This window comes from Acomys russatus, chromosome 29, assembly GCF_903995435.1.
Source record: "Acomys russatus chromosome 29, mAcoRus1.1, whole genome shotgun sequence".
Taxonomy (NCBI): Eukaryota; Metazoa; Chordata; class Mammalia; order Rodentia; family Muridae; genus Acomys; species Acomys russatus.
This window is the reverse complement of record NC_067165.1, coordinates 26,269,848-26,293,218: the sequence shown is the minus strand read 5'-3', so window position 1 is coordinate 26,293,218 and position 23,371 is coordinate 26,269,848. Positions and strand designations below refer to the sequence as shown.

Here is a 23,371-nt window from a genome sequence, read left to right as displayed (position 1 = left end):
AACCGTTTGACTCAATCCGTGGTGTGTCTCTGTCTCCTGGGTGCCTGCAGCTTTCACAAGGGGTCTCCTAATGCAAGCGCCACCGGTCTGTCTTCCAGGCTACAGCGATTCATGCATGCTCCGCAGTGCTCCCCACGGCGTCTAAGACACCCTTCCTATAGGAAGTGTTAGGGTCAATATAAGGGTTCTGCATACCTGAGGGGTAGTAAAAATCCTTCCTAAGCAACTGTAGAATGTGGCGCCACACAAAGCCTTTTCAAATTCACTATCTTCTGGGCACCGAATTCTTCAAAAGTTGGATTTCAGTAACCATAATATCGGATTTGGGGGGGGGTGTCCATTCTTTCTGTGCTCAGTGAGGAGGGCGGGGCCACCCTCAAGGTTCAGAGAAAGTGATTTGCTCCCGCTGCGCGGCCGCAGCCCAACACAGTCTTATTCTCATCCCTTGGACCAGCCTGCAAGCTAGGCTGACACTCTTGCGGGAGAGCAGGCTGTGGGTGACATGCTTTGTCAGCGTGGACAAGTCAAGCAAATTCAGCTCCCTGGAGTCGCCTCGGTTGCCATGGCACCTTCCTGGGCTCCTCTCCGGGTAAACCTGGGGGCGAGCTGTTTGGAAGCAAACAGGGAAAACAGAAAAATTCTCCCACTGCTGCGGGCTACCAATAGCACACCGCCAGAATCCCTAAGGCCTTGCAGGTGGGTCCCGGCTGCTGGGGTCCAAATGTCATTCCCCACAGGCGGAAAATGAGGCCCAGGGTAGTCAATATTTCACTAAGTGGTGTATGACTTGGCCAAGAAGATTGATGGAGCTGGAAATCTGGGTTCTAATCCAGACCTGGTAGGGATCATGTGACACAGGACCAAGCAGGTTGGAAGCACGTGAGCATTCGTTGGGTGGTGGTGCAGAGCAAAAAAAGATAACCTCACCCCATGTGAGGGCAAAATGCTATGTGACTTAGAAGACTTAGCCCCAGGGGGCTGCAAGGGGGACTCAGCGTACCGTGTTAATTGAGAAATCTGGGCAGCCCGTGTTGCTGGCCTCCAGCTCAGGGCTCGTCACCTTCTGCACACGGCACCTCAGCTGCAGCCCCCAGAGCCCCAAGGTGGGCAGGTCTGAGACTGTCTGCCGCTCTCCTCCCAGTCAACCCCTTCCCTGCAAGTCCTATCTATAACCTCTGCCCAAATGAGCCAACAGTCTAGAAGCTTGGTCTGTGTAGAGGTGCTTGCTGCGGAGCCTGGTGATTAGATGCTGGGACCCACAGGAGGGAAGGAGGGAACCAACTCCTGAACGTTATCTCTCACTGCCACACTACACAGAGGCACTGGCTGACCCACGCAAAGGGCCCCTCATTCTCCAAGGTTATATAAGCAGTGTGGGGGGGGGGGGCGGGAATAAGACCAGCGGTGTGGCTTGGGAGACGCTGGGTGACATGCTGAGGTGCCTGCAATCGTGCAGTGATCTGGCTTTTAGGCTTTTAGGAGCCCTCACTCACTCACTTTTTGCCCATATTCCTGTCAGCAACCCCAATAAACTCACTCACGGCTTCATCCAATGGGCTTCCTCAATATGGTTACTTCGGTCTACTGTCGGTTGTCTATCTTGGGTAAGTAGATGAGTGTTCAACAGTGTCGCACATTAAAAGTAGAAAGAGATGAAACCATGCTGCCCCCCCCCAACCCCATAGCCAGCTGATTGTCCACAGGCCGCACGCCTGCAAGCCTGCCTGCAGGGGCAACAGCCATGTCAACAGTTTCAGTAAAGAAATGAAGGTGGGCGGAGACAGTTATGGAATCGGCAGCTGTTTGGGAGATGACAGCAGACCCAGGGAGACGGCTTGACAGAGCAAAGGTCACCAAGCCCGGGTCTCACATGGTGGAAGAGGAGAACCAATCTGGAAAGTGGTCCTCTGACCTGACACACACATGCCGCATACATAAACACACACACACACACACACACACACACACACACACACGTAAGATATAATTAAAACATTTTTTTTTTAAGGTGGAAAAGAGAATAGTCAAGAATTAATCTCAGGGCTTACAGAGATGGCACAGTGCTTAAGAGCACTGTGCTGTTCTTCCAGAGAACCGGGGTTCAATTCCCAGCACCTACATATTGGATCACGATTTTCTGTAATTCGAGTTCCAGGGAATCCAGCGCCCTCTTCTGGCCTCCACTGGGCACCAAACGCTCACATGGGGCATAGGAATACATTTGGACAAAGCATAAAATAACAATAATAAAATTTAAAGAAAAAAGAATTAGTCTTAGAGGCTGGGAGTGTGACTCAGCGGTAGAGAGCTTGCTTAGAAGGTCCGGAGCTCTTAGTCCCCAACACTGATAAAACAAAACAAGAGAGAAAGAACAAGCCACAGCTTTTTGTTTTGTTTTGTTTTGTTTGTTTGTTGGTTGGTTTTTCGAGACAGGGCCGCTCTGTGTAGCTTTTGTGGGAACTGGACAAGGGCTAGCTTCCCTGAGCAGAAGCCCCCTCCTTACCCTATGCTCAGTCAGCTTGAAGTCAACTTCCCTGGGAGCTAGACTAGGGGCTCACTTCCCTCAGATCCAAACAAAAGCTCACCTTATCAGATTAGGGCCAGCTTCCCCTTCCCCAATTGTGTGGAAGACCCGCACAGATTAAAAAAAAAAAAAAAAAAATTAGGTAAGAGTCCCCCTGCAGCATGACTCAAAGCCCCTCTGCCCTGTACCTTATCAATTAAGGCCAACCTCCCCTATGCCCCTTCCCCAATTATGTGATACCAACGCTGAGAAAGTCCCGCTTGCAGTTTCTGCCTTTAAAAACCTTGTATTGAGCCGGGCGTGGTGGCGCACGCCTTTAATCCCAGCACTCGGAAGGCAGAGGCAGGCGGATCGCTGTGAGTTCGAGGCCAGCCTGGTCTACAAAGTGAGTCCAGGATGGCCAAGGCTACACAGAGAAACTCTGTCTCGAAAAACCAAAAAAAAAAAAAAAAAAAAAAAAAAAGGAAAAAAACAAAAACCTTGTATTCTAAGCAATCAAGGCCGCCCACCTTCCTCAGCCTTTGGGGAACAGACAGGACGGTCCTTGCTCCGGAGCAAGATCAATTAAACTACCCTGTGTACATTGCATCTGACTGGTATCTGGTAGTCTGTGAAGTTTCCTGACTTGGGCATTTATTTCACTTTGGCTGTCCTGGAACTCACCCTGTAAACCAGGCTGGCCTTGAACTTAACAGCGATCCGCCTGCCTCTGCCTCCCGAGCGCTGGGATTAAAGACATGTGCCTCCAACTTCCGGCCCTCTAATTTTGTTTTTAATGTAAATTTTTATTAGTTCTTCAAGGATTTCATACATGCATACAATAGATCTTATTTATATTTCCTTCCCAAGTCTCAACTCCCGCAGTCGGCAACCACATGGTGGGTGCGACTCGGTCTCCCATTTGTTTGCCACTTCCAGGATCTCACCCGGGCTCTGAAGGTGTCTGTCTTTCCATCTGTAAGACGAAATAAGGAAAGCTGACCTCGGCGTCAGGGATGGTATCCAGAGAAGTTGCAGTCAGTAAAACGCAAGTGCTCTGGAAAGCCAAAAGTGCTCTGCAAACGAACGTGGTTATTATTTTATGGGTATCTTTACGGTTTCCCCTTCCCTCCCGGGGTTCGCAGATGGAGCTGGACCGAAAGGCAGCCCAGGGGAGCTGCCAAAAGGCAAGCCAGCAGCTGTATTCTGCATCAGGCGGATCCGTCTCTCTGGCAGGTGGGAGCCACATTCCCACGTACTAAATTGCTAATAGCTCCCCAAGGGAGTTTCCTTTCAGCTCTGACTCCTTCAGTGATTCCTGTTGTTCCGCGCCTGACGCCTTCTGATGCCCTGGGCTGGCCCTGGATTTCCCATCCAGGTTTAGGTTTTTGCCCCTGGAGTCAGGGAGAGCTTTAAATACTAAATACCAGACCCAGCTCTCTGAGTTTTCAGTTAGAGGGCTTGGTCTGCTCTGTGCTGCAGTAAAGGTGGACCTGGAGACAGGTGGGATGTTCCTGACTGCAATCCCAACACTTAGGAGGAGGAGGAGGCAGGGGGATTGTGAGTTCCAGGCCAGCTCTGGTTACATAGCAAGATATTCTCTCGCCCCACTCTACCCTCCAGGCCCAAAGAGTGGGGATAGACACAGGACTTTTCTGAGGTGGGCGTGGTGGCGCACGCCTTTAATGCCAGCACTCGGGAGGCAGAGCAGGCGGATCTCTGTGAGTTCGAGGCCAGCTTGGTCTACAGTGCAAGTCCAGGACAGCCAAGGCTACACAGAGAAACCCTATCTTTTTGTTTTGTTTTTTTTGTTTTTGTTTTTTCAAGACAGAGTTTCTCTATGTTATCTTGGCTGGCCTGGACTCGCTTTGTAGAGCAGGCTGGCCTCGAACTCACAGCAATCCACCTGCCTCTGCCTCCCAAGTGCTGGGATTAAAGGCATGTACCACCACACTCGGCTTGAGAAACCCTGTCTTGAAAAATCAAAAAAAGAAAAAAAATTCGTGTGTGCATGTGTGTGTGTGTGTGTGTGTGTGTGTGTGCAAATGTAAGTGCACAAGAAGTGCAAGTACCTGAGGAAGCCAAAGGGCCCTGATCCTCCTGGGGCTGGAGCTACAGGCAGTTGTGAGCTTCCCAACATGGATGCTGGGAACCAAATTTGGGTCTTTTGCGAGAGCAGTGCCGGCTTTTGACTGCTGTGCCATCTCTCCAGCCCTGGCTCTGTTCGTTCTTTCTGGGAAAGGGTAAATGCCTTGATAAATGATTCACGCTGGGAGGGAACTTTCCCTGCCAGCCTACCCTCAGAACCGAGGACATTACTCAAGAGCACAGAAGGGAGGGGCCCCAATTTGGCCTTATTCCAATCTGCCTCTCGGGATCTTCATCATTTTAAATGTCTTGTCCTGAGCACCTAATGTGACCAGCCCTCTCTTGGCTTTGAGGATCAATCAGACTTGGTCTCTTCAAGAAAGTGAAAAGACCCTTCAGCAACAGCTACAATACGGGATAATTTCGTGGCAACCCTCAGTTTTCTTATCTGTAAAGTGGGACAGTAATAAGACTGTTAAATCGGTGATGCCTAGAACGCAGCAGTGCTTGGGCTGTGTTTTAGTCACTGTTCTATGGCTGGGAAGAGACACTGAGGACCACAGCAACTCTTACAAAAGAAAACATTTCATTGGGGCTGGCTGGCAGTTTCAGAGGGTTAAGTCTATTGTCATCACGGCAGGGAGAACGGTGGCATGTAGGCAGACATGGCCATGGGGAAGTAGTTTAGAGTTCTAGATCAGGATCTGCAGGCAGCAGGTTGAGAGAGAGAGAGAGAGAGCCACTGGGCCTGGCTTGGGCTCCTGAAACTTCAAAGCCCACCGCTAGTGATGTACTTCCTCCAACAAGGCCATGCCTCCTAATCCTTCTAAGTAGTACCAGTTCCTCATGACTAAGCATTCAAGTATTTTCTTTCTTTCTTTTTTTGTTTTTGGAGACAGGGTTTCTCTGTGTAACAGTCCTGGCTGTCCTGGACTCACTTTGTAGACCAGGCTTGCCTCAGACTCACAACAATCTGCCTGTCTCTGCCTCCCGAGTGCTGGGATTAAAGGTGTGCGCCATCATGCCCGGCTCACATGGACCATTCTTTTTTTTTTTAAGATTTATTTCTTTATTATTATGTATACAGTGCTCTGCCTGCATGCACACCTGCACACCTACAGAAGAGGGCATCAAGTCACATCACAGATTGTTGTGAGCCACCATGTGGGTGCTGGGAATTGAACTCAGGACCTCTGCAAGAGCAGTCAGTGCTCTTAACCTCTGAGCCATCTCTCCAGCCCCTGATGGACTATTCTTATTCAACCACTATAGGTCTCATGACTGGCAGGCATAGTGGCTTATGCCTGTAATTCCAGCACTCGAGAGGTACTGGCAGGAGCATCGTCACATGTTTGAGGCTGACCTAATCGACACAGTGAGTCCCAGGACTAAGCAGTGAGAACCTATCTAAAAAATAAATAATAATAAAAAGACCCTTTGGAGGGTGTGTATGGGAAGGCTCATGAAACCCACTAGAAATACAACTGTAGGCATCTCAGCACACTCACCCCAGACCCTGAGTTTATTGGTTCAGGCCAAGTGAACAGCAAAGAGTTGCTGAGGAGAGGAGATTCCTCAGCATTGGAGAAGCCTGTGAGCTGTGCCAGGAATTTGCCTTAAGTTGTCACCCATGAGTGGGTGGGGCTTTTCTTGGTGATGAAACTGCCCTAGACTTTGACACTCCAGTAGGTAACCCCCACACCCAAGCTCCTGTAAGTAATGAAGTAAATATCCGAATAAGACTTGGCTAGTTCTTTTCTTCGGTGTGGCCTTACTCTCTTGGTCTGACTAGAAATAGAGTTCCCAGGCACCCAACAGCTTGGTAGAGAGAATGTTCTGGGACAATGGAGAACCTTAAGGAAAAGGACAGCTCCAGATCTTGGTTGGAGAATGCTTGTGGGAAGGGAAGGGAAGGGAAGGGAAGAACCAGCCAAGTGACCCTCCCTTTATTTATGACACAAGTGGCCCTTAAGGTGGCCTTTAAGACAGGGTCTCACTATGCAGCCCTGGCTGGCCCGGAACTGGCTCTGTCGACCAGGCTGGCCTCGAACTCACAGAGATCTGCCTGCTTCTGCTACGTTCGGCTCTTGTTAAATTTTTACTTCGTGTGTGAGTGTATATATGCCATGTGTATGCAATACCCGTGGAAAGCAGAACCCCGTAGAACCAGAGTACGGCGTGCTGAGAGCCGCCACATGGGTGCTGGAACCTCAACTCCAGTCCTCTGCAATAGCATCAAGTGCCCTTAGCCACTGAGCCGGCTCTCCAGCCTCTCTGAAGTTGCTTCTCTTACTTAGGGTTTCAGTTGCTGGGATAAAAACACCATGACCAAAAGCAGCTAGGGGAGGAGAAGGTTTACAGCCCAGGATCACCTGCCTTAGGTTGACACTGCCCATAGTGGGCTGGGTAGCCGCTCCCCCTTACCCTGCCCCCCCCATGCCCCCATCAATTATCAATCAAGATGATGGTACACAGACTTTCCTATGGACAAATCTTTTGGGACATTTTCTCTTTTTTTATTTTTATTTATTTATTTTGGATTTTCAAGACAGGGTTTTTCTGTGTAGCCTTGGCTGTCCTGGAGTCACTTTGTAGACCAGGCTGGCCTCAAACTCACAGAGATCCGCCTGCCTCTGCCTCCTGAGTGCTGGGTTAAAGGCCTGAGCTACCATACTCTGGGACGTTTTCTCAATTAAGATTCTCTCTCCCCAGGTATGTTTAATCAAGTTGAGGGAAACTAGCCAACATCTTGCTCGCCACGGAGCTCCGGGTTGTCTTCCATGCCTGGCTGTCGTCAGTCCTTTTTGACTGTAGGGCCTTTATATATGTTTCTCTTTTTTTCTAGAAACTGCTTCCCTAAATTAGTTTTCCCCCCACTCCTAAATTTACACCTCACCTCAAGTGTTATTTTCTTAGGAAAGCTACCCCGACCCCTTCCCCAGGTGGAACTTCATGAACTGTGGTTATTTTAGAATGGAGGTGACTCTTCCCCTCCAAACTCTAAGCTCTTGGGCGGCCGGCCTTCGTCTGATGGTGTCCGTGGCTCGGAATACTCCGAGGCACCCTGGGAATATCTGTGGAGCTGATGAATGCCTGATGATGGGTGTTTGTGGGTCTCACTCCCCCTCTCTCAAGGTCTCACACATCGCAGAAGCAGCCTGCTAGCTCAGAGCAGGGATCCAGACAGGCAAGCTGCGTTTCTAGAAACACACACCCAACTGTCCCGATGGTTGTGGCCTTTTCAGCTTGATGTGTGAGAGGGCAGTGACCTGGATAGCGTTTATGTCTGCCAGCTCCTGGGCAAAGCCTTACAGACCCACGTGGATTTATTTCCAGAGTTACCCCCTGGATTGTAGGTGATTTTATTACCAGTTTTCACTGGGATCTTTTGCGGGGGAACCGGAGGGTTTTGCTTTTGTTTCTTGGTCAGGGACCACTTGACAGTTGTAGTAGACATGGCGAGGAGCAGAGCGCACACTACACAGAGTCGCAGGATAGAACCCTTGAGTTCATCTCCCCCAAACCCTATGAAGGCAGCAGGGAGATTTTCTTCATTTTGCAGATACAGAGAATGAACTTGGAGGGAGCTTAAGCGACTAGCTCAAGGTTACTCCCCTCGTCCGTGCAGAGGCGGGAGGCGGGAGGCGGGATTCGCATCCAGGTTCTTCTGACTCCAAAGTGGCACGGGGGGTCGGGGGATGGGGGGGGGGGGGCGTGGGGCAGGAGGCTGGGCCCGGCTGGGGGCGCCAGGAGCCAGAGGAGCACAGGGAGGGAGCGCCCGGGAGGCCTCTCCAGCCCAGCTCGGAGCCGGTGGTGCAGCGCCCGCCCCCGGTCGCGGGCGTAGACCGGCGGCCGCCTCCGGGCCACGTGGTGCACGCGGCGATTCCGGGCTCCGGGGGTGGGGGGTGGTGGTTTGGGCGAGCACAGCGGCCGGTAGGCTGGGCGGAGGAGGCGGGAGCGAGCGCTGCAGCCTACGACGTCGGGGCCGTGGCCTCCTCTATCCGCGCTCCACTCACTGAGTCCCTGCGCCCAGGGCGCACGGTGGAGACGGACGCGGAGGCGCCATGGAACCGGTGCCCTCTACCCGCGTGGAGCTGCAGTCCCCGCTCCTCGCCAACGTCTCGGAAGCTTTCCCCAGCACCTTTCCCAGCGCGGGCGCCAACGCGTCGGGGCCGCCGGGCACCCGGAGCGCTTCATCCCTCGCCCTGGCTATCGCCATCACCGCGCTCTACTCGGCTGTGTGCGCTGTGGGGCTGCTGGGCAACGTGCTGGTCATGTTTGGCATCGTCCGGTGAGTCCGGGCGCCGCGGGGTTTGGTGCTAGGGTCAGAGTGGATACCCAACCTCAACCCGGACTTCTTGGGTTTCTGCATGCTCCACACTGAGGCCAGGTCCTCTGAGATGAGGCCAGGGCTCGTGTGTGTGTGTGTGTGTGTGTGTGTGTGTGTGTGTGTGTGTGTGTGTGTGTGTGTGTGTGTGTGTGTGTGTGTGTGTGTGTTTGATCCTCTGAAACCTCACAGGGGTGGGCTGAGGTGTTCTACACAATGTCTTGAGTCTTTGGAACATGCAGCAGGGACAAGCTGTCTGCTCGCGTGCTGTAGGGACTTTCTCCAACTCACAGTTGGTAGTCATCTTTTGTGGTTGCTGTGTGTGTGTGTGTGTGTGTCCCAAGCCGTCAGTTTGTAGTTCTGTATGAGACGGTATTTGCGCTATTTCTTGTCAGACCTCTAAAGCTCCTAGGTGCAAGAGACATCCAGGAAGGCTTTGGGACATGTGTCTTTGTCTGTGTGTTCTCTGGTTGAGACAGCCCCATAGTTCCTGTGGAAGGACCATGGGTTCCCTTCGTCTCCCCAGCGGGCAGGAAATCTAGATGTGATCTGAGACGGGCTTATTCTCCTTGAGGCCTGGGCTACAGAGTGAGTTCAAGACCAGCTGAAGAATACAGCAAGACCTGTCTCAAAGGTGGGGTGCGGGGGGAGGGAGAGGTTGGTTTGGGGGGGTTCACAGGATGGAGATCTTTGATAGGGGGCTTGTGTAGCATGGATGAATCTCTGCGTTCAGTACCTAGCACACCATAAACTGGGTGTGGTGGTCCTTGGCTGTAATCCAGCCCGGGGGGGAGGGTGTGTGTGGAAGGAGAAAGCTGGGAAGTTCCAAGTCATGTTTGGTTACATAGAGGATTTTAGGCCTGTCTAGGATAACGGGGCTTGGGAAACAGTTAAGTGTGGTAGATAGAGTCCTTGCCTACCAGCCTGCAAGGCTGGGTACTGCCAAAATTTACCAAAGGAAAAATGTCTTCCAACTCATCTGGACCTGTGTGTGCATGGGTGTCAGTAGAGCGTTTCCCCCTCACATTGAGCTGAGGGCTCCCAGCAGGCTTCACAGTATGCAAAGGAAAGGCTCTGGCTGTCCCCTCTGTCTTCTGCCAAGGTACCAGGGGGACCCGCTGGGAAGAGTCCTCAAGCCACACCTTTGAGAGTTGGGAGCACTAAGACCCCGTCTCGTTTAGACAGCATGTGTCATTTACCTCTGCCCTCTCTCTTGCTGAGATGAGGGCTTCAGATCCTGGACTCCCAGCCAGAAGACACCCCAGAAAGATGATGCAGTGCAGAAGTGATGGCCATGGCTGTGGGTGGTCAGGTGGTACCCAGTTTCTAGCCCGTCTTCAGTGTGCCCTACTGATGTGACTTTGGCCAAACAGCTCGACTTTCCCTGCGCCTCGTTTACTGCATTTGAAAAATTATGATGATTAAAATAGTCTCTAGGAGTCGGGGTGGTGGTGGCACACTCCGCCTTTAATCCCAACACTGGGGAGGCAGAGGCAAGTGGATCCCTGTGACTTTGAGACCAGCCTGGTCTACCCTGGTCTGTACAGCAAGTTCTTGGTCAGGCAGGGCTACACAGAGAAACCCTGTCTGGAAACAAACAACCCTCCCCCCCCCAAAAAAAGAAAACTCCAACAATAGGCTGTTGAGAAGAGAAAATGGACTCGTTCTTGTAATGGCCTCTAATAGCAGGCACCTGGACGCACCCGGATGCATACCAGGCCTTCGGTGTGTGTTGGGGACTGGGATTAACCTGCAGCTGCTGCAGGTGTGCAGTGTAGGCAGCTGCTGGGGCCCAGGTGTCTATAGTTTCCACATTGGGCCCTGTCTCTTGTCCTGCAAGGGCACAGATTTTTTTTTTTTTTAAATCAATCAACAATTATAATGATTATAATGGCCAATGTCAATCATTGCCAATACCTACCTGTCCAGCCTCAGTTTTCCTGTTTGGTTGTTTGGGTGTTTGTTTGGTTAGTTGGTTGGTTTTCGTTTTTCTTTTGACATAGCCTTGACCGATCTGAGACTCATTCTGTAGAACCAGGCTGACCTTGAAGTCACTTCATGGAAATCCACCTGTGTACCACCGCACCTGAGCACCACAGCTTTTGATGCTTAGACTCTGAGCAGGGGCCTCTTAGCTTCTAACAGCTATATTCCAGGGACCAAGGTTAGTTGCAACTCCAGGATCAAATGCAGGTTGTAGAGGAGGTGATGCCTGGACTGAGCAGTGAAGGAGGAGCTGCAGTTGGCTCTATGGAGAGCTGGGGTGGGGCATCTCAGGTAGAGGGTACAGCCTAGAGAGTGAGAGGTCCAGGAAGGAGTTTCACCTGGGGCCTGGGTGATCATGATGCCAGAGAGACGGCGGGACAAAGACATGAAAAGCCGTGAAAATACCCCTTCTTCCGGGGATTGTTGGAAGCATCTGATGTGTTCTGTAGGGCCTCGGAGCCACTGAGCCCAGGAAGGTGCAGATGGTGGAGGCGTGCCATAGACCTTCAAGACAGAGGGAGTCGATGGGGTGTGTGTGGCGGGAGGAGTGAGAACTTGAGGGGGAGGCTTGGAGACAGGCCAGGATGACTGTTCTGGAGACCGATGGTGTGCTGGGATTCTGGCCGTTAGTCCGGGTGTGGAGTTGGAGTCTGGAGAGGTTCCTGCCCCCCCCCCCCCCCCCCCCCCCGCTAAGGCTAGCCATGCTGGGAAGTCAGGAGGCTCTGGGCGTCGGGAAAGCCATCTGTGAAGAACGGTGGTCAAGAGGATGGATCTGATAAAAGCGTGGACCTGACAGGCAGAGAGTGTTGGGGGGAGGGGGCGAATCCAAGGCTGGTGCCAGACAATGGAGGATCCCAGTGACCCTGGACTGGTAACCATAACCCCTAGCTCTAGCCTCAGTGACCTCTCTTCTGAAATTCAAGCCTGCTAGGGCAGAGACTGGCTAGATGTCTTTGGATGAAACCAAGCAAGGGAGACCTGCTGGCCTTGCCTAGAGTCTGCCATTTCCTAGGTCTTAAGATCATTCCCTGGGGAGTGTGTGTGTGTGTGTGTGTGTGTGTGAGTCACAGAGACAGTGGAGTGAGTGGGAAGAGTCACCAAGGACACTGAGTCTCTCCTGAGCGTCTCCTGGATTCCAGGGGTTCTCCAACCTGCACCCCAGTTCTGCAGTGGGGACTTTCTGTTCTCATTCACAGCCGAGGAGATGGGCTCAGAGGCAGCCACCGCAGAGGAGCGTAGAGAGGTCGCAAGCTCAGCTTCTACTCTGCTACAGGCTCTCTGGTAGCCAAGGCTGGTCCCAAAGTTGAGGATGAACGTGCACTTTTGATCTTCTTGTCCCAACTACTGCCCAAGTGCTGGGCTTACAGACAAGCAACGCCCCCCCCCCCCCAATGTGCATCCAAACCTGGACATCAGGGCCAGACCGGCATTTTCTAAGAGAGGGAGCTTAACCAATAGATGTATTATGTCTCTGTGGCTCAGGGTTCTGCTGTGAGGAGTGGAGGTATGGCAGACCCTCACAGGGCGAGTGTGAGGAGATCGTGAGCTGTGAACCGGTGCGAGGTGTTTAGTAAGCAGCAGTTTCTGTAAATCTGGCCCTGTGGGGGAGGGGTAAGGCTCGCCTCTCCTTCACTCAGTTGACATTTATTAGGCTGCTGAGGGACTCTGAGTGGGTGCTGCAGAGAAACTTCATCAGGTAAATATTAGAAGCTTTCTTTTATGATAAAGATAGCTAGGAAGTTACTTCCCGACCTTAGGAGCCGGTTCAGCAGAGGTTGGTATTACCCATAATCCTACTGCAGGGAAAAGCTTAGTCATTTATATGTGTATTTCTTTCCCGTCTCTGTTTCTGTACACACACACACACACACACACACACACACACACACACACACACACACACACACGTCTTTATGAAATTAGGATCATGTAGTGAAATCGGGACTCAGGGATATGGATTTTGTGAAATCGTGGGTGTGAGGGAAATGGGGGTGTGGTTCTCAGTAGACCCGCCCCCCCCCCCCCCCCCCCTTCGCTTGTGATTATCTTGTCGTCCAAGTTTGTGATTGTCTTGTCGACCAAGCGAGCCTGAGATACAGAATTGAAACATTGTTTCAAACTGACAAAACCAAAGGGCAAAGGGAAATAGTTTTTAAAAAGCTAGCTGGCTCAGTTGTTAACCGTGCTGGCTGCTCTTCCAGAGGCCCCAGGTTCAATTCTCAGCATAGGTATGGTAGCTCACAACTGTCTGTAGCTCCAGCTCCAGGAGAGTCTAATGGCCTCTGAGGGCACTGCATGCATGAATATGGTGTACAGACAAACCAGCTGGCAAAACACAGGTAAATACATAAGAGTAAATATTAGGGCTGGAGAGATGGCTTAGAGGTTAAGCACACCATCTCCTTTTCCTAAAGGTCCTGAGTTCAATTCCCAGCAACCACATGGTGGCTCACAACCATCTACAATGAGATCTGGTGCCCTCTTCAGGCATAAAGGCACACTTGTGGGGCAGAATACTATATAAATAATAAATAAAATAAAATAAAAATCTTTTTAAAAAAGAATAAATATTTTTTAAAGCCCATGGATATTGATGGCTATATTATGAATGTAATCTATTGAGCAAATTGGATTTAAAAATAGATTTGCTATTTTATTTTTTACAGATCTACTTAATTTATGAGTATAAGAATTTTGCTTTCATGGATGTGCATGCACCATGCGCATGCCTGGTGTTTAAGGGGTCAGAAGAGGTCATCAGATCTCTTGGAACTGGAGTTAACTGATGGTTGTGAACCTCCATGTGGGTGCTGGGAATCGAACTTGGGTCCTCTGTAATACCAACAAGTGTTCTTAACCTTGGAGTCATCTTTCCAACCCTGTTGTTATTTTCTTTCTTTATTTCTTTCTTTTTTATTATTAGAATTATTTGTTTAATTGTACATGTGACTGCTCTGCTTGCATGTTTGTATGTGCACCGCCTGTGGGGTGCTGAAAATGGAGCCTGGAGTCTCTGTAGGAACTGTTGTGCTCTATTTTTGTTTTTGTTTTTTGAGACAGGGTCTCTCTCTGTATAGCCTTGGCTGTCCTGGACTTGCTTTGTAGACCAGGCTGGCCTTGAACTCACAACGATCCGCCTGCTTCTGCCTCCCAAGTGCTGGGATTAAAGGTGTGAGCCACCACTGCCCGGCAGAACTATTGTGCTCTTAAGTGACGAGTTGTCTCTCCAGCATAGAGGGGGTGAGTTAGGGTCTTCTTTTTTTGGGGGGAGGGGAAAGTTTGAGACAGGGTTCTTCATGTAGCCCTGGCTGTCCTAGAACTCGCTCTGTAGACCAGGCTACCCTCGAACTCATAAGAGATCTACCTGCTCCCACCTCCCAAGTGCTCAGCTTTTTTGTTTATTTCTTTGTTTTTTGTTTTTCGAGACAGGATTTCTCTGTGTAGCCTTGGCTGTCCTGGACTCACTTTGTAGACCAGGCTGGCCTCGAACTCACAGTGATCCACCTGCCTCTGCCTCCCGAGTGCTGGGATTAAAAGCGTAGGCCACCACATCTGGCTCCAAGTGCTGGGATTAACCACTGCCCAGCTGACATACATTTTATGAATATATATGTATACACACACACACACACACACACACATTGTTTTGTTTTTGTTGCTGTTGCTTGTTGAGACAGGATTTCTCTATGTAGTCCTGACCATCCTGGAACTCACTCTGTAGACCAGACTTGGAGATCCACTTGCTTCTGCCTCCTAAATGCTGGGATTAAAGGCGTGCACCACCACTACTGGCTTCTATGAATATTTTGAATGTGCCAGCACTCAGGAGGCAGAGGCAGACAGATTGCTGAGTTTGAGGCCAGCCTGGTTTACAAAGAGAGTTCCAGGATAGCCAAGGCTACACAGAGAAACCCTGTCTCAAAAAAACAAAAAACAAAAAACAAACAAAAAAATAAGTGTGGTTGTGTACCCCTCCCACTATTTCTGTTTGGACTTTTCTCGAATTCAAGCTCTTTAAGGAAGAACTGGCTGCTATCCTGTATGGGGCGTCCTGTTGCTGAAGGGGTAAAGCGATGCTAGAATGCCCCTGGTGGGCAAAAATTCAGGCCTCCTCACCCCAGCTGGGATTGTGACCTGAGGCTCATCCCTTGCACACACACCTCCCCCGGCCAGATGTCTGGACTTTGAGAGGCAAGGACGAGGCTTGATTTCATTAAACTCAGGATCCCGGGACCTTGAAATCAAATTGGCTACCCAGAATATCCTCCCATGCACCGGAAGGAGGGTAATAGCAGAGTAGAACAGAAAGCCCAGCTGAAATTAGCGATTTACCCCGGTGCAGGCTGCTGCAGCCCCGGTTCTAGTTGCGGGCTGCGGGATGGGGTGGGGCGGCCGGCTCCCGGCTCCCGATTTGGCACTTCCAGCACAGCTGCAGAAATCAGCGGCTTTGTCTCTGGTCTGGAAGGGCGCATGAAGAAGCGCGTCTTCCACAAGTTTCCCAGCCTCTGATGAGTGAAAAGAGCTGCAACTTCCATGTCTTGGGAGGCTAGTAAGAGCGAACTCTTGCTGTTCTCCCAGAAGGCACCTGTTTGGTTCTCCGCACCCAGCTTGGACAGCTCCCAGCTCCCTGTAAGGCCAACGCCAGGGAATCTGGAATGCTCTTCTGGCTTCTGCGGGAGCCTGTACACATGTGTGAGCATGCGCATGCACACACACACACACACACACACACACAGATACATACACATAAAACATTTTTAAAAAATTTATTCTTTGTATTTATGTGTATGGATATTTGCCCTGCACGTGTGTTTGTACCACATGCATGGTTGGTGCCATCAGAACTTAAAAGAGCAACAGACCTTCTGAAACTGGAGTCACAGATGGTTGTGAGCCATCATATGCTGGGAATCAAACCCAGGCCCTTTGGAGGAACAGCCAGTGCTCTTAACCACTGTGCCATCTCTTCAGCCTCACACCCCTTTTTAGGGGGGGACAAATCTTAGAAACAGCAACAACAAAAACCTTATCTGGACTCGTGCCTTTGATCCCAGTGTTTGGGAGGCAGAGGCAGGTAGATAGATCTCTATGAGTTCCAGGCCACCCAGTACCGCGTAGTGAAACCGTGTCCCACAACAGTGGCAGAGGAAGGGCGGGTCCTCTATCCTCTTCAGAGGTAACTCTGTCACCAAGCACAAGGTTTTGAAACATGGAAGGCTGCGGTTGGTCTTGACTTCACTAATTAGAAAAATGAAGAATTGCATGTATGCTGGGTGGTGGTGGCGCACACCTTTAATCCCAGCACTTGGGAGGCAGAGGCAGGTGGATCTCCGTGAGTTCAAGGCCAGCCTGGTCTACAGAGCGAGTTCCAAGACAGCCAGAGCTGTTACACAGCGAGACCCTGACTCAGGGAGGAAAAAAAAAAAGAATTGCGTGTATTTAGAGGTCAGGGAGATAGTGTAGGAGCACTTACTGCTCTTACAGAAGACTCAGATTAGGTTTCCAGTGCCCACCTGGGGACTCACAACTTCCTATCCAAGGGCTCTGACCCCCTCTCTGGCTTCCGGGGGCTGCTGCGCACGTAGTACACCTAAATCCACACGGACAGGCACAACACACACATGCACATAAACAATAAACAGTTTTTAAAGTACTTTTTTTTTGATTACTTAGTTTTTGCATGTGAGGTAGTGCACATGAAAAAAAAAAGGAAGAAGAAAGGAAGAGAGAGAGAGGGAGGGAGGGAGGGAGGGAGGGAGGGAAGTGTTTTGGAGTGGAGAGATGGCTCAACAGTTCAGAACATCAATCTGGGTTCAACTCCCAGCATCCATATGTCGGCTCACAGTTGTTTGTAACTCTAGTTCCAGATTTGATGCCCTCTTCTGGCCTCTAATGTACCAGGCATGCACTTGGTGCACAGACATACATGCAGGTAAAACACACACACACATACACACACACACACACACACACACACAAATAACTGAATTAAAAATTTAAACAATAACAACAAAAGGAAATAGGTTCTTTTAAAACTATTTTGATTCAGAGTCTCACTTAGGCCACACTGTCCCCTGACTCCCTAGGTAATCCCACGTCTACAGCTATGTCCCACCACAGCCAGTTTAAGCAGTGCTGGGAATGCAAAGGGCAGTCCTGGGAACTGCTGACGCTGACCTACAGAACCCCAGATTCCTTGGGGCCAATGCCAGCAGCTGGAGAGGCAGCTGAATGGATTCAGATGCAAGTCTCTCCAGCCCGCTGAGCCTGTTTTCTCATCTGTGAACTGGGCATCACAGTCAAATGCCGGCATCGCCAGCAGGTGGCGCCCTCCAAACGGCAGCTTTTCCCGAGGTTTGAGGCGCGCTTCCAAAGTGCTGGGCCAAAGCTGAGCCCAAGACACACAGTCCCTGCCCTCCGGGAGCTGCTATTCTAACGGAGAAAACATAAGACAATAAATTAGTGAAGACAGACACAGGACTAGGGGCGTGGTTCAGCTGGAAGAGCGCTTGCCTAATGTGCTGGGAACCCCTGGGGTTCAATTTCCCAGGCTGGCACCCACCAGGAGTGTACAACTAAAGTCTCGGTCCTAGCGAGGTGGAGATTCAGAAGTTAAAGTCCGGGCTAAACAAACACCATCCACAGGCACTAAATCAAGAAAGCTAAATCTGGCAAGGGAGATGGTGGCGGCGGCGGCGGCGGCGGCGGCGGCGGCGGGAATGCCGCTGTGTATGGGAGTGAGCAGAGGAGGGTCTGCGAGAAAGAGTGTTTCAGGCAGAAAGTGGTGATGACCCCCGGTGTGCCTTTGATGAGGCTCGTGTGGCCCTCAGCACCCAGCCTGACCCAGGCAGGAAGACTTGGTGCTGTGATGCCTGTGGGCTGTGTGCCCAGCACTTGGGACAAAGATTAAATCAGGAGAGAAGCCGCTGCTGGTCCTGGCTAAGCCAGATGCCCCTGCAGGGCCTGTCCGGGAGCGTCTGCTTCCCTTGGTTACAAGGTTACAAAGGCGTAGCCTGCCAGAGTACCCAAAGTGCCCGTGTCTGGTGATTTTTCACCGCTCCCTGAGGGAGCAAGCAGAGCCGCTGGATGGGCAGGTAGCCATGAGGCGAACCTCCTGCCTCCTTAGTCCTTATCACGCCGGGTCACCCAGGACATCCTGGCCAAGCCTAGCATGTGGACGTGGCAAAAGCTAATACTAAAGGCAGACCACTGTACTCTCCTGCTCAGTTCCTTCTTTGGGAGATCCGAGACACCAAACTCGCACTTACTCTTCACAACACACCTGTTAATAAGTAGGAACAAACAAACAAACAAACAAAAAAACAAAAAACAAACAAACAAAAACAAAAAAACCAGAAAAAAAACTTTTTTTCCCCCCCAGGACAGGGTTTCTCTGTGTAACCTTGCCTGTCCTGGAACTCTCTCTTGTAGACCAGACTGGCCTCAGACTCACAGAGATCTTCCTGCCTCTGCCTCCTGGAGTGCTGGATTTAAAGGTGTGTACCACTACTGCCCAGCCACAATGGGCTTCATAAACTTGACCCCCACAATACAACCTATTGCCCATATCTTTTTCTGGGTGAAGGGTGAGGAGAGCCTTATCCACTGGCCCTGAGCTTAGCCTGAGTCTTTTTTCTTTTCTTTTTTGATTTTGATTTTTTTCTTTTGAGACAGGGTTTCTCCGTGTAACCTTGGCTGTCTTGGACTTGCTTTGTAGACCAGGCTAGCCTGCCTGAGTCATTCTTAGTTCTGTTTCTATCACTGAAAAAGAGCCAGCAGGCTACCATTCTGGCCGGGGAGGCTTCTGTGCTTGTGGGTAGGTAAGTCTGATATTATTGGTAGGATAACCACTGAGAATGAAAGCCCTCCAGCAAGGCTGTAGCCGCATCGTACCAAAGACTGATTCCTCTTCCAGGGCAAAGAGGAGGGCTCAGTGTAGTTCTAAGAAAAATTACTTAATGACTTAATTCCACAGCGTGGGTGAGAGGACAACTTTGTGGAGTCAGTTCTCTGCTGCCACCTTTACCTGGGTTCCAGGAGTCAAGCCCCGGTTATCTACCTGGCTTACGTAGTTGAGCTGCAGTCTCGCCTTTACCCTCCGAGCAACCTCAGAAGTCGTTGGCAGTGTTCTGAAGGCCTCAAAACTAATCAAATAGGCTCCCACAGATGATTAATCTTCATTTAAACTCAGCTGATTATAAAACTTCTCCACAGCCATACCTGAATTTGATAGCTGGATACTGTAGGTTAGCTGTGCTGATGCAAAAGCTAAAGGTTAGACAAGGCTGTGTAGCCTCGGGCAGGTTCCTTTGCCTCTCTGAGCCTCACCTAGCCGCCTAGTAACTTTCTAGTCTTGTCAGACCTGCCACTGCCACCATGTTGATGCCTGAGAAGAGAGCCATGCTGCTCTTTAGGAAGTCTGTTCCCCCCCCCCCCCAGACAGGGTCTCTCTGTGTAACCTTGACCATCCTGGACCAGCTTTGTAGATTAGGCTGGCCTCAAATTTACAGCGATCCACCTGTCTCTGCCTTCCAAGTGCTGGGATTAAAGGCGTGAGCCACCACCGCCCGGCCTCTGTTCCACTTTTAACAGGGGTTTAGAAGTGAGTCCAGGACAGCCATGGCTACACAGAGAAACCCTGTTTTTGAAAAAAAGAAAGAGAGAGATTCAGAATTTGTAGTTTATTGACACTTCAGTATGTGGGTGCCAGGAGAAGACAGGGTCCTACAGAAAGTACTTTCCCAATTGGGACTTGTCCCTAAGATGGGGGGAAACACTGTCTTGGAACAAGACTCCTGGTTGCCCATGACTTCCAAGGAGCCCATTCGGGTGTGAGCAGACAACCCATTGGTGGGGCCTCCACGGCACATCTATGGCAAATCTCCATGCACTTGCATCTGAGCTTTTTGTGGAGGGACTGCTGGTAGCCAAGAAGGAAGTGTGCATGGCTACACCCCAGAGCAGGCCAACACGGTGTGCTCAACTTTCATATCATGAAGCCACACGTCCTCCCAGGGCTCCAGGCTCCAGGAAAGGTTTTCCTGGAGACATTTCCACTGGTGCTTTATCCACAAAGACCACAGTATGTCTGTGACTGCCTGGTTCTAGAGACCACGCCTGCCACCCGTGCTGGCCACAGCCATCCTGAGACCAGGGCCAAGGCTGGGCCTGGGTCAGTTGCCAAATTCCAGTCAGACACAGATTCTGCCATGAATGTCACCAGTCACCTCAATAAAATTGGAGGATGTTTGTTTTGTGTTGAATAGACTTGGAGCCAGAAAAAAACAACAAAACAAAAACCAAAAAACAACTTTTTTTTTTTTGAGACATGGGTCACATTATGTAGCCTTGGTTGCCCTAAAACTTGTCATGTAGACCAGGCTGGCCTCAAACTCATCGAGGTCTATCTGTCTCTGCCTTCTAAGAGTTGGGATTAAAGGTGTACGCCACCACCCCTGACTGGCCTCATACTCTTCTGGGACTATATGTGGGTGCCATGTGTCCCCCTCTTAAGCTGCCAGGATCCATCTTGGGATCTCCCTATGACTTTATCTAACCCTGCTCACTTCTTGAAGTGCCCGCCTCCCCCCCTCACCCTGCACCCTCTCCCACACCCCTCTCATCCCCGTACCTCCCACCGAACCCCATATTTGGTTGTTTCCACCCTCTCAACACCTCACTCTTGGGAAAATACCTACAAACAATACCAGAGACACAGACAAAGGTCTGTGCTTCTGGGGTTGGGGAGATAGTTCAGACCTCACACAGAAGCTGGTGGTAACAGCATGCTTCAGTAACCCCAGTGCTGGGCAGGGGCGGAGAGCGAGACAGGCAGACCCAAGGGGCTCACCGCTAGCCAGCCTAGCTGAACCGGTGAACTCTGGGTTCCTTGCGAGAACTTTTCTTTAAAAATAAGGCGGAGAACAATAGAGGAGGATCCTGGAAGTTGACCTCTGACCTTCGCATAAGAATCTTGGCACCCACAGATGGTTACTTAAGCAAGGTTTTATAGGGGTGGTTGTTATGATTAAAAAGGAGATGGCAAGCCGGGCCTGGTGCGCACGCCTTTCATCTCAGCTCTCCGGGAGGCAGAGGCAGGCGGAGCTCTGTGAGTTCGAGGCCAGCCTGGGTCTACAACGTGAGTTCAGGACAGCCAGGGCTACTCAGAGAAACCCTGTCTGGAAACTGCACCCCCCCCTTCCCAAAAAAAGAAGTGAGACGTGAGGTGTGCCAGAATGGCAGCCCACTGCACCTCCAGGGCAACCACTGTCTTTCCACACACTTTAGTAAGTAACTCTTTCCTCCAGGGGGCTTTCCTGTGATGGTTGACAGCGGTGACCCCCTGTGTCCCCTATCAAAGCAGGGGCTGAATACTGCTCCTTCCTCCCCTCCCTTCCTTCCGTGTGCTGTGTGTCTAACCCTGGGTACTGAAGCACACGCAAGCCTCCACCTCTATTTCAAGCACCCAGCCACTCTCTCTGTCTCCCTCTTCCGATGAGTAGTAGGTGTGGGGTATGTCGGGTGGGAGAGTCTGACACATTTGGTTTGTGGGAAGGTCATGCCCTGTTTCTGGAAACCCGGCCACTGATTACCACAGAGAGAGTGAAAGACTCTCTCTCCCCGTCTCCCTACAGCCCCCCCCCCCCGCCCTTAGACACACATACCCCTGATATGAGCATCAAGGTGTCATACCTCAGGGACCAACCACCTTGGTTTTTTAGATAGGATCTCTCACTGGAACCTGGCATCTGACGGGCAAAGCCTTGGCTTGGGCAGGCCAGCTGCCCGCCTTCTGACAGCAGCAGGTCTGTCATCTTGCCTCCTCAGCACCACCCCCTTTAAGCTTTGTTCCCATGGCTCCTGGGGATTGAACTCAGGTCCCCAGGCTCACACAGAGAGCAAGTCACTTAGTGAGCCCATCTCCTGAGCCCCAAGTTCTGATCTCTTGGAGCTTCCATGGTGTCTGGAGACGAGACGGCCTGCCCCATAATCCAGCCAGCCATCCTTGAGCAGAGTCAGGGTCAGGGGACGGAGACCTCTTTGAGTGTGCTCTGACCCTCCAGGGGAAGCTAGGCCTTTGGCCTGGTTATTGCTAAGTATAGCCTGGTGGGTCTCTCATGGTCAGCTCAGGGGTCCCTTTACTCCTCCGTCCCAGGCATAAATCCCCCTACCCCCCCCACCCCGTGATAAGCTCTAAACTCTTTGGGCTTCATTATAATTAACCACTTTCCTTCCCCAGGCTCTGCCAAAACTGAGACAGCTAATTAATGTCTGGCCAAGCGCCATCCCTCTTAAATGGTGGGCAGGGACACAGCTTGCAGTCCTGGCTGCCTAGCCAGGCTTGTTTTATCCTTTGGGCGAGCAATCACCCTTTGTCTGCAAATAGAGGGAGCTCCAGCTGGACTGCCCCCCTGTCCCCCCCCCCCCCCCCCCCCCCACTGGCAGTTGCTTTGTTGACCACTCTGTTTCCCCCCAACAGTGCACGCTGCCTTTGGGATCACCGCTGGCTGTACCCGCAGCCTCAGAGCCTTCGTTTGTAAAGACAAAAGGCTTGAACTTGACCCCGGGAGAAGGTTAGCGTAGGGGCTAGGAATGTGAGTTTTAGAATCCCAGGAACCGGAGACCTAATTTAAGGCCCCTTGGTGAGCTTCACCTCTGTGCCCCCTCAACCTTTTCCACATGTAAAATGGATATAATAATGTTCCCCTCTTGTGTGGCAATGTTGGCTCAGTGGGAGAATGTCCCTATGTCCCCAGCAAGGAAACTCATTTGCAGTTAATAGTCCGCAAGTGGCTGGGCCATGGTGGCTCACACCTTTAATCCCAGTTGAGGCAGGTGTATCTCTTGAGTTCAAGGCCAGCCTGGTCTACAGAATTCCAGGCCAGCCAGAGCTACACAGAGAAACCTTGTCTCAAAAGCAAACAAACACACAAAAAGTCCACGCATTAGACACACACCTGGCTAGCATTCCTTTTGGAATTAATAGACAATATGCACAGCTTCCCACCCATGGTCACAGGACTCCGGAGGACTGCAAGGTCAAGGGTTACCTGGGCTACAGGCTACAGGGTACAGGGTACATGGTACAAGGCCTCCTCCTCCTCCCTGTGTCTCACAGGAGGGCACTTGAAGTCTGGTCCCAGCCTTGTAATGCAGGAGCTCAGTGTCCTTCACCTCATCTGCAAATACCCTTCCCCCAGGAACCTCACATCCCCAAGGACTGGGACCTGGGACATGACTGTGTTTTTTTTTTTTAGGGGGGCACTGCTGCACAATGAAGCTAACCGTGGGAGAGACAGTGTCCACCTCAGTCTTCAGCCTGCATGGTGGAGGTCCAGGGAATAGGAAATGTCTGGACTTTTAAGTCTAAATTTAGACTTAGATCCCATGATTCCATGCACAGAAGCAGGAAGAATATTGGCAGCTGCAAGAGAGGTTAATTGTTTAACTTTCTTCTTCTTCTTCTT

General features: G+C 51.1%; 1 protein-coding gene across 1 annotated transcript in view; it reads left to right on the top strand.

Annotated features, from left to right (window-relative positions):
* The first annotated feature begins 8,568 nt into the window (after positions 1–8,568).
* The window catches only part of Oprd1 (opioid receptor delta 1), a 29,033-nt gene continuing 14,230 nt past the window's right edge, over positions 8,569–23,371 (top strand). The window contains exon 1 of the mRNA XM_051171281.1: positions 8,569–8,882. Coding sequence (XP_051027238.1) covers positions 8,656–8,882 — 227 coding nt within the window. The 5' untranslated portion in view covers positions 8,569–8,655. The remainder of the gene's footprint in view (positions 8,883–23,371) is intronic.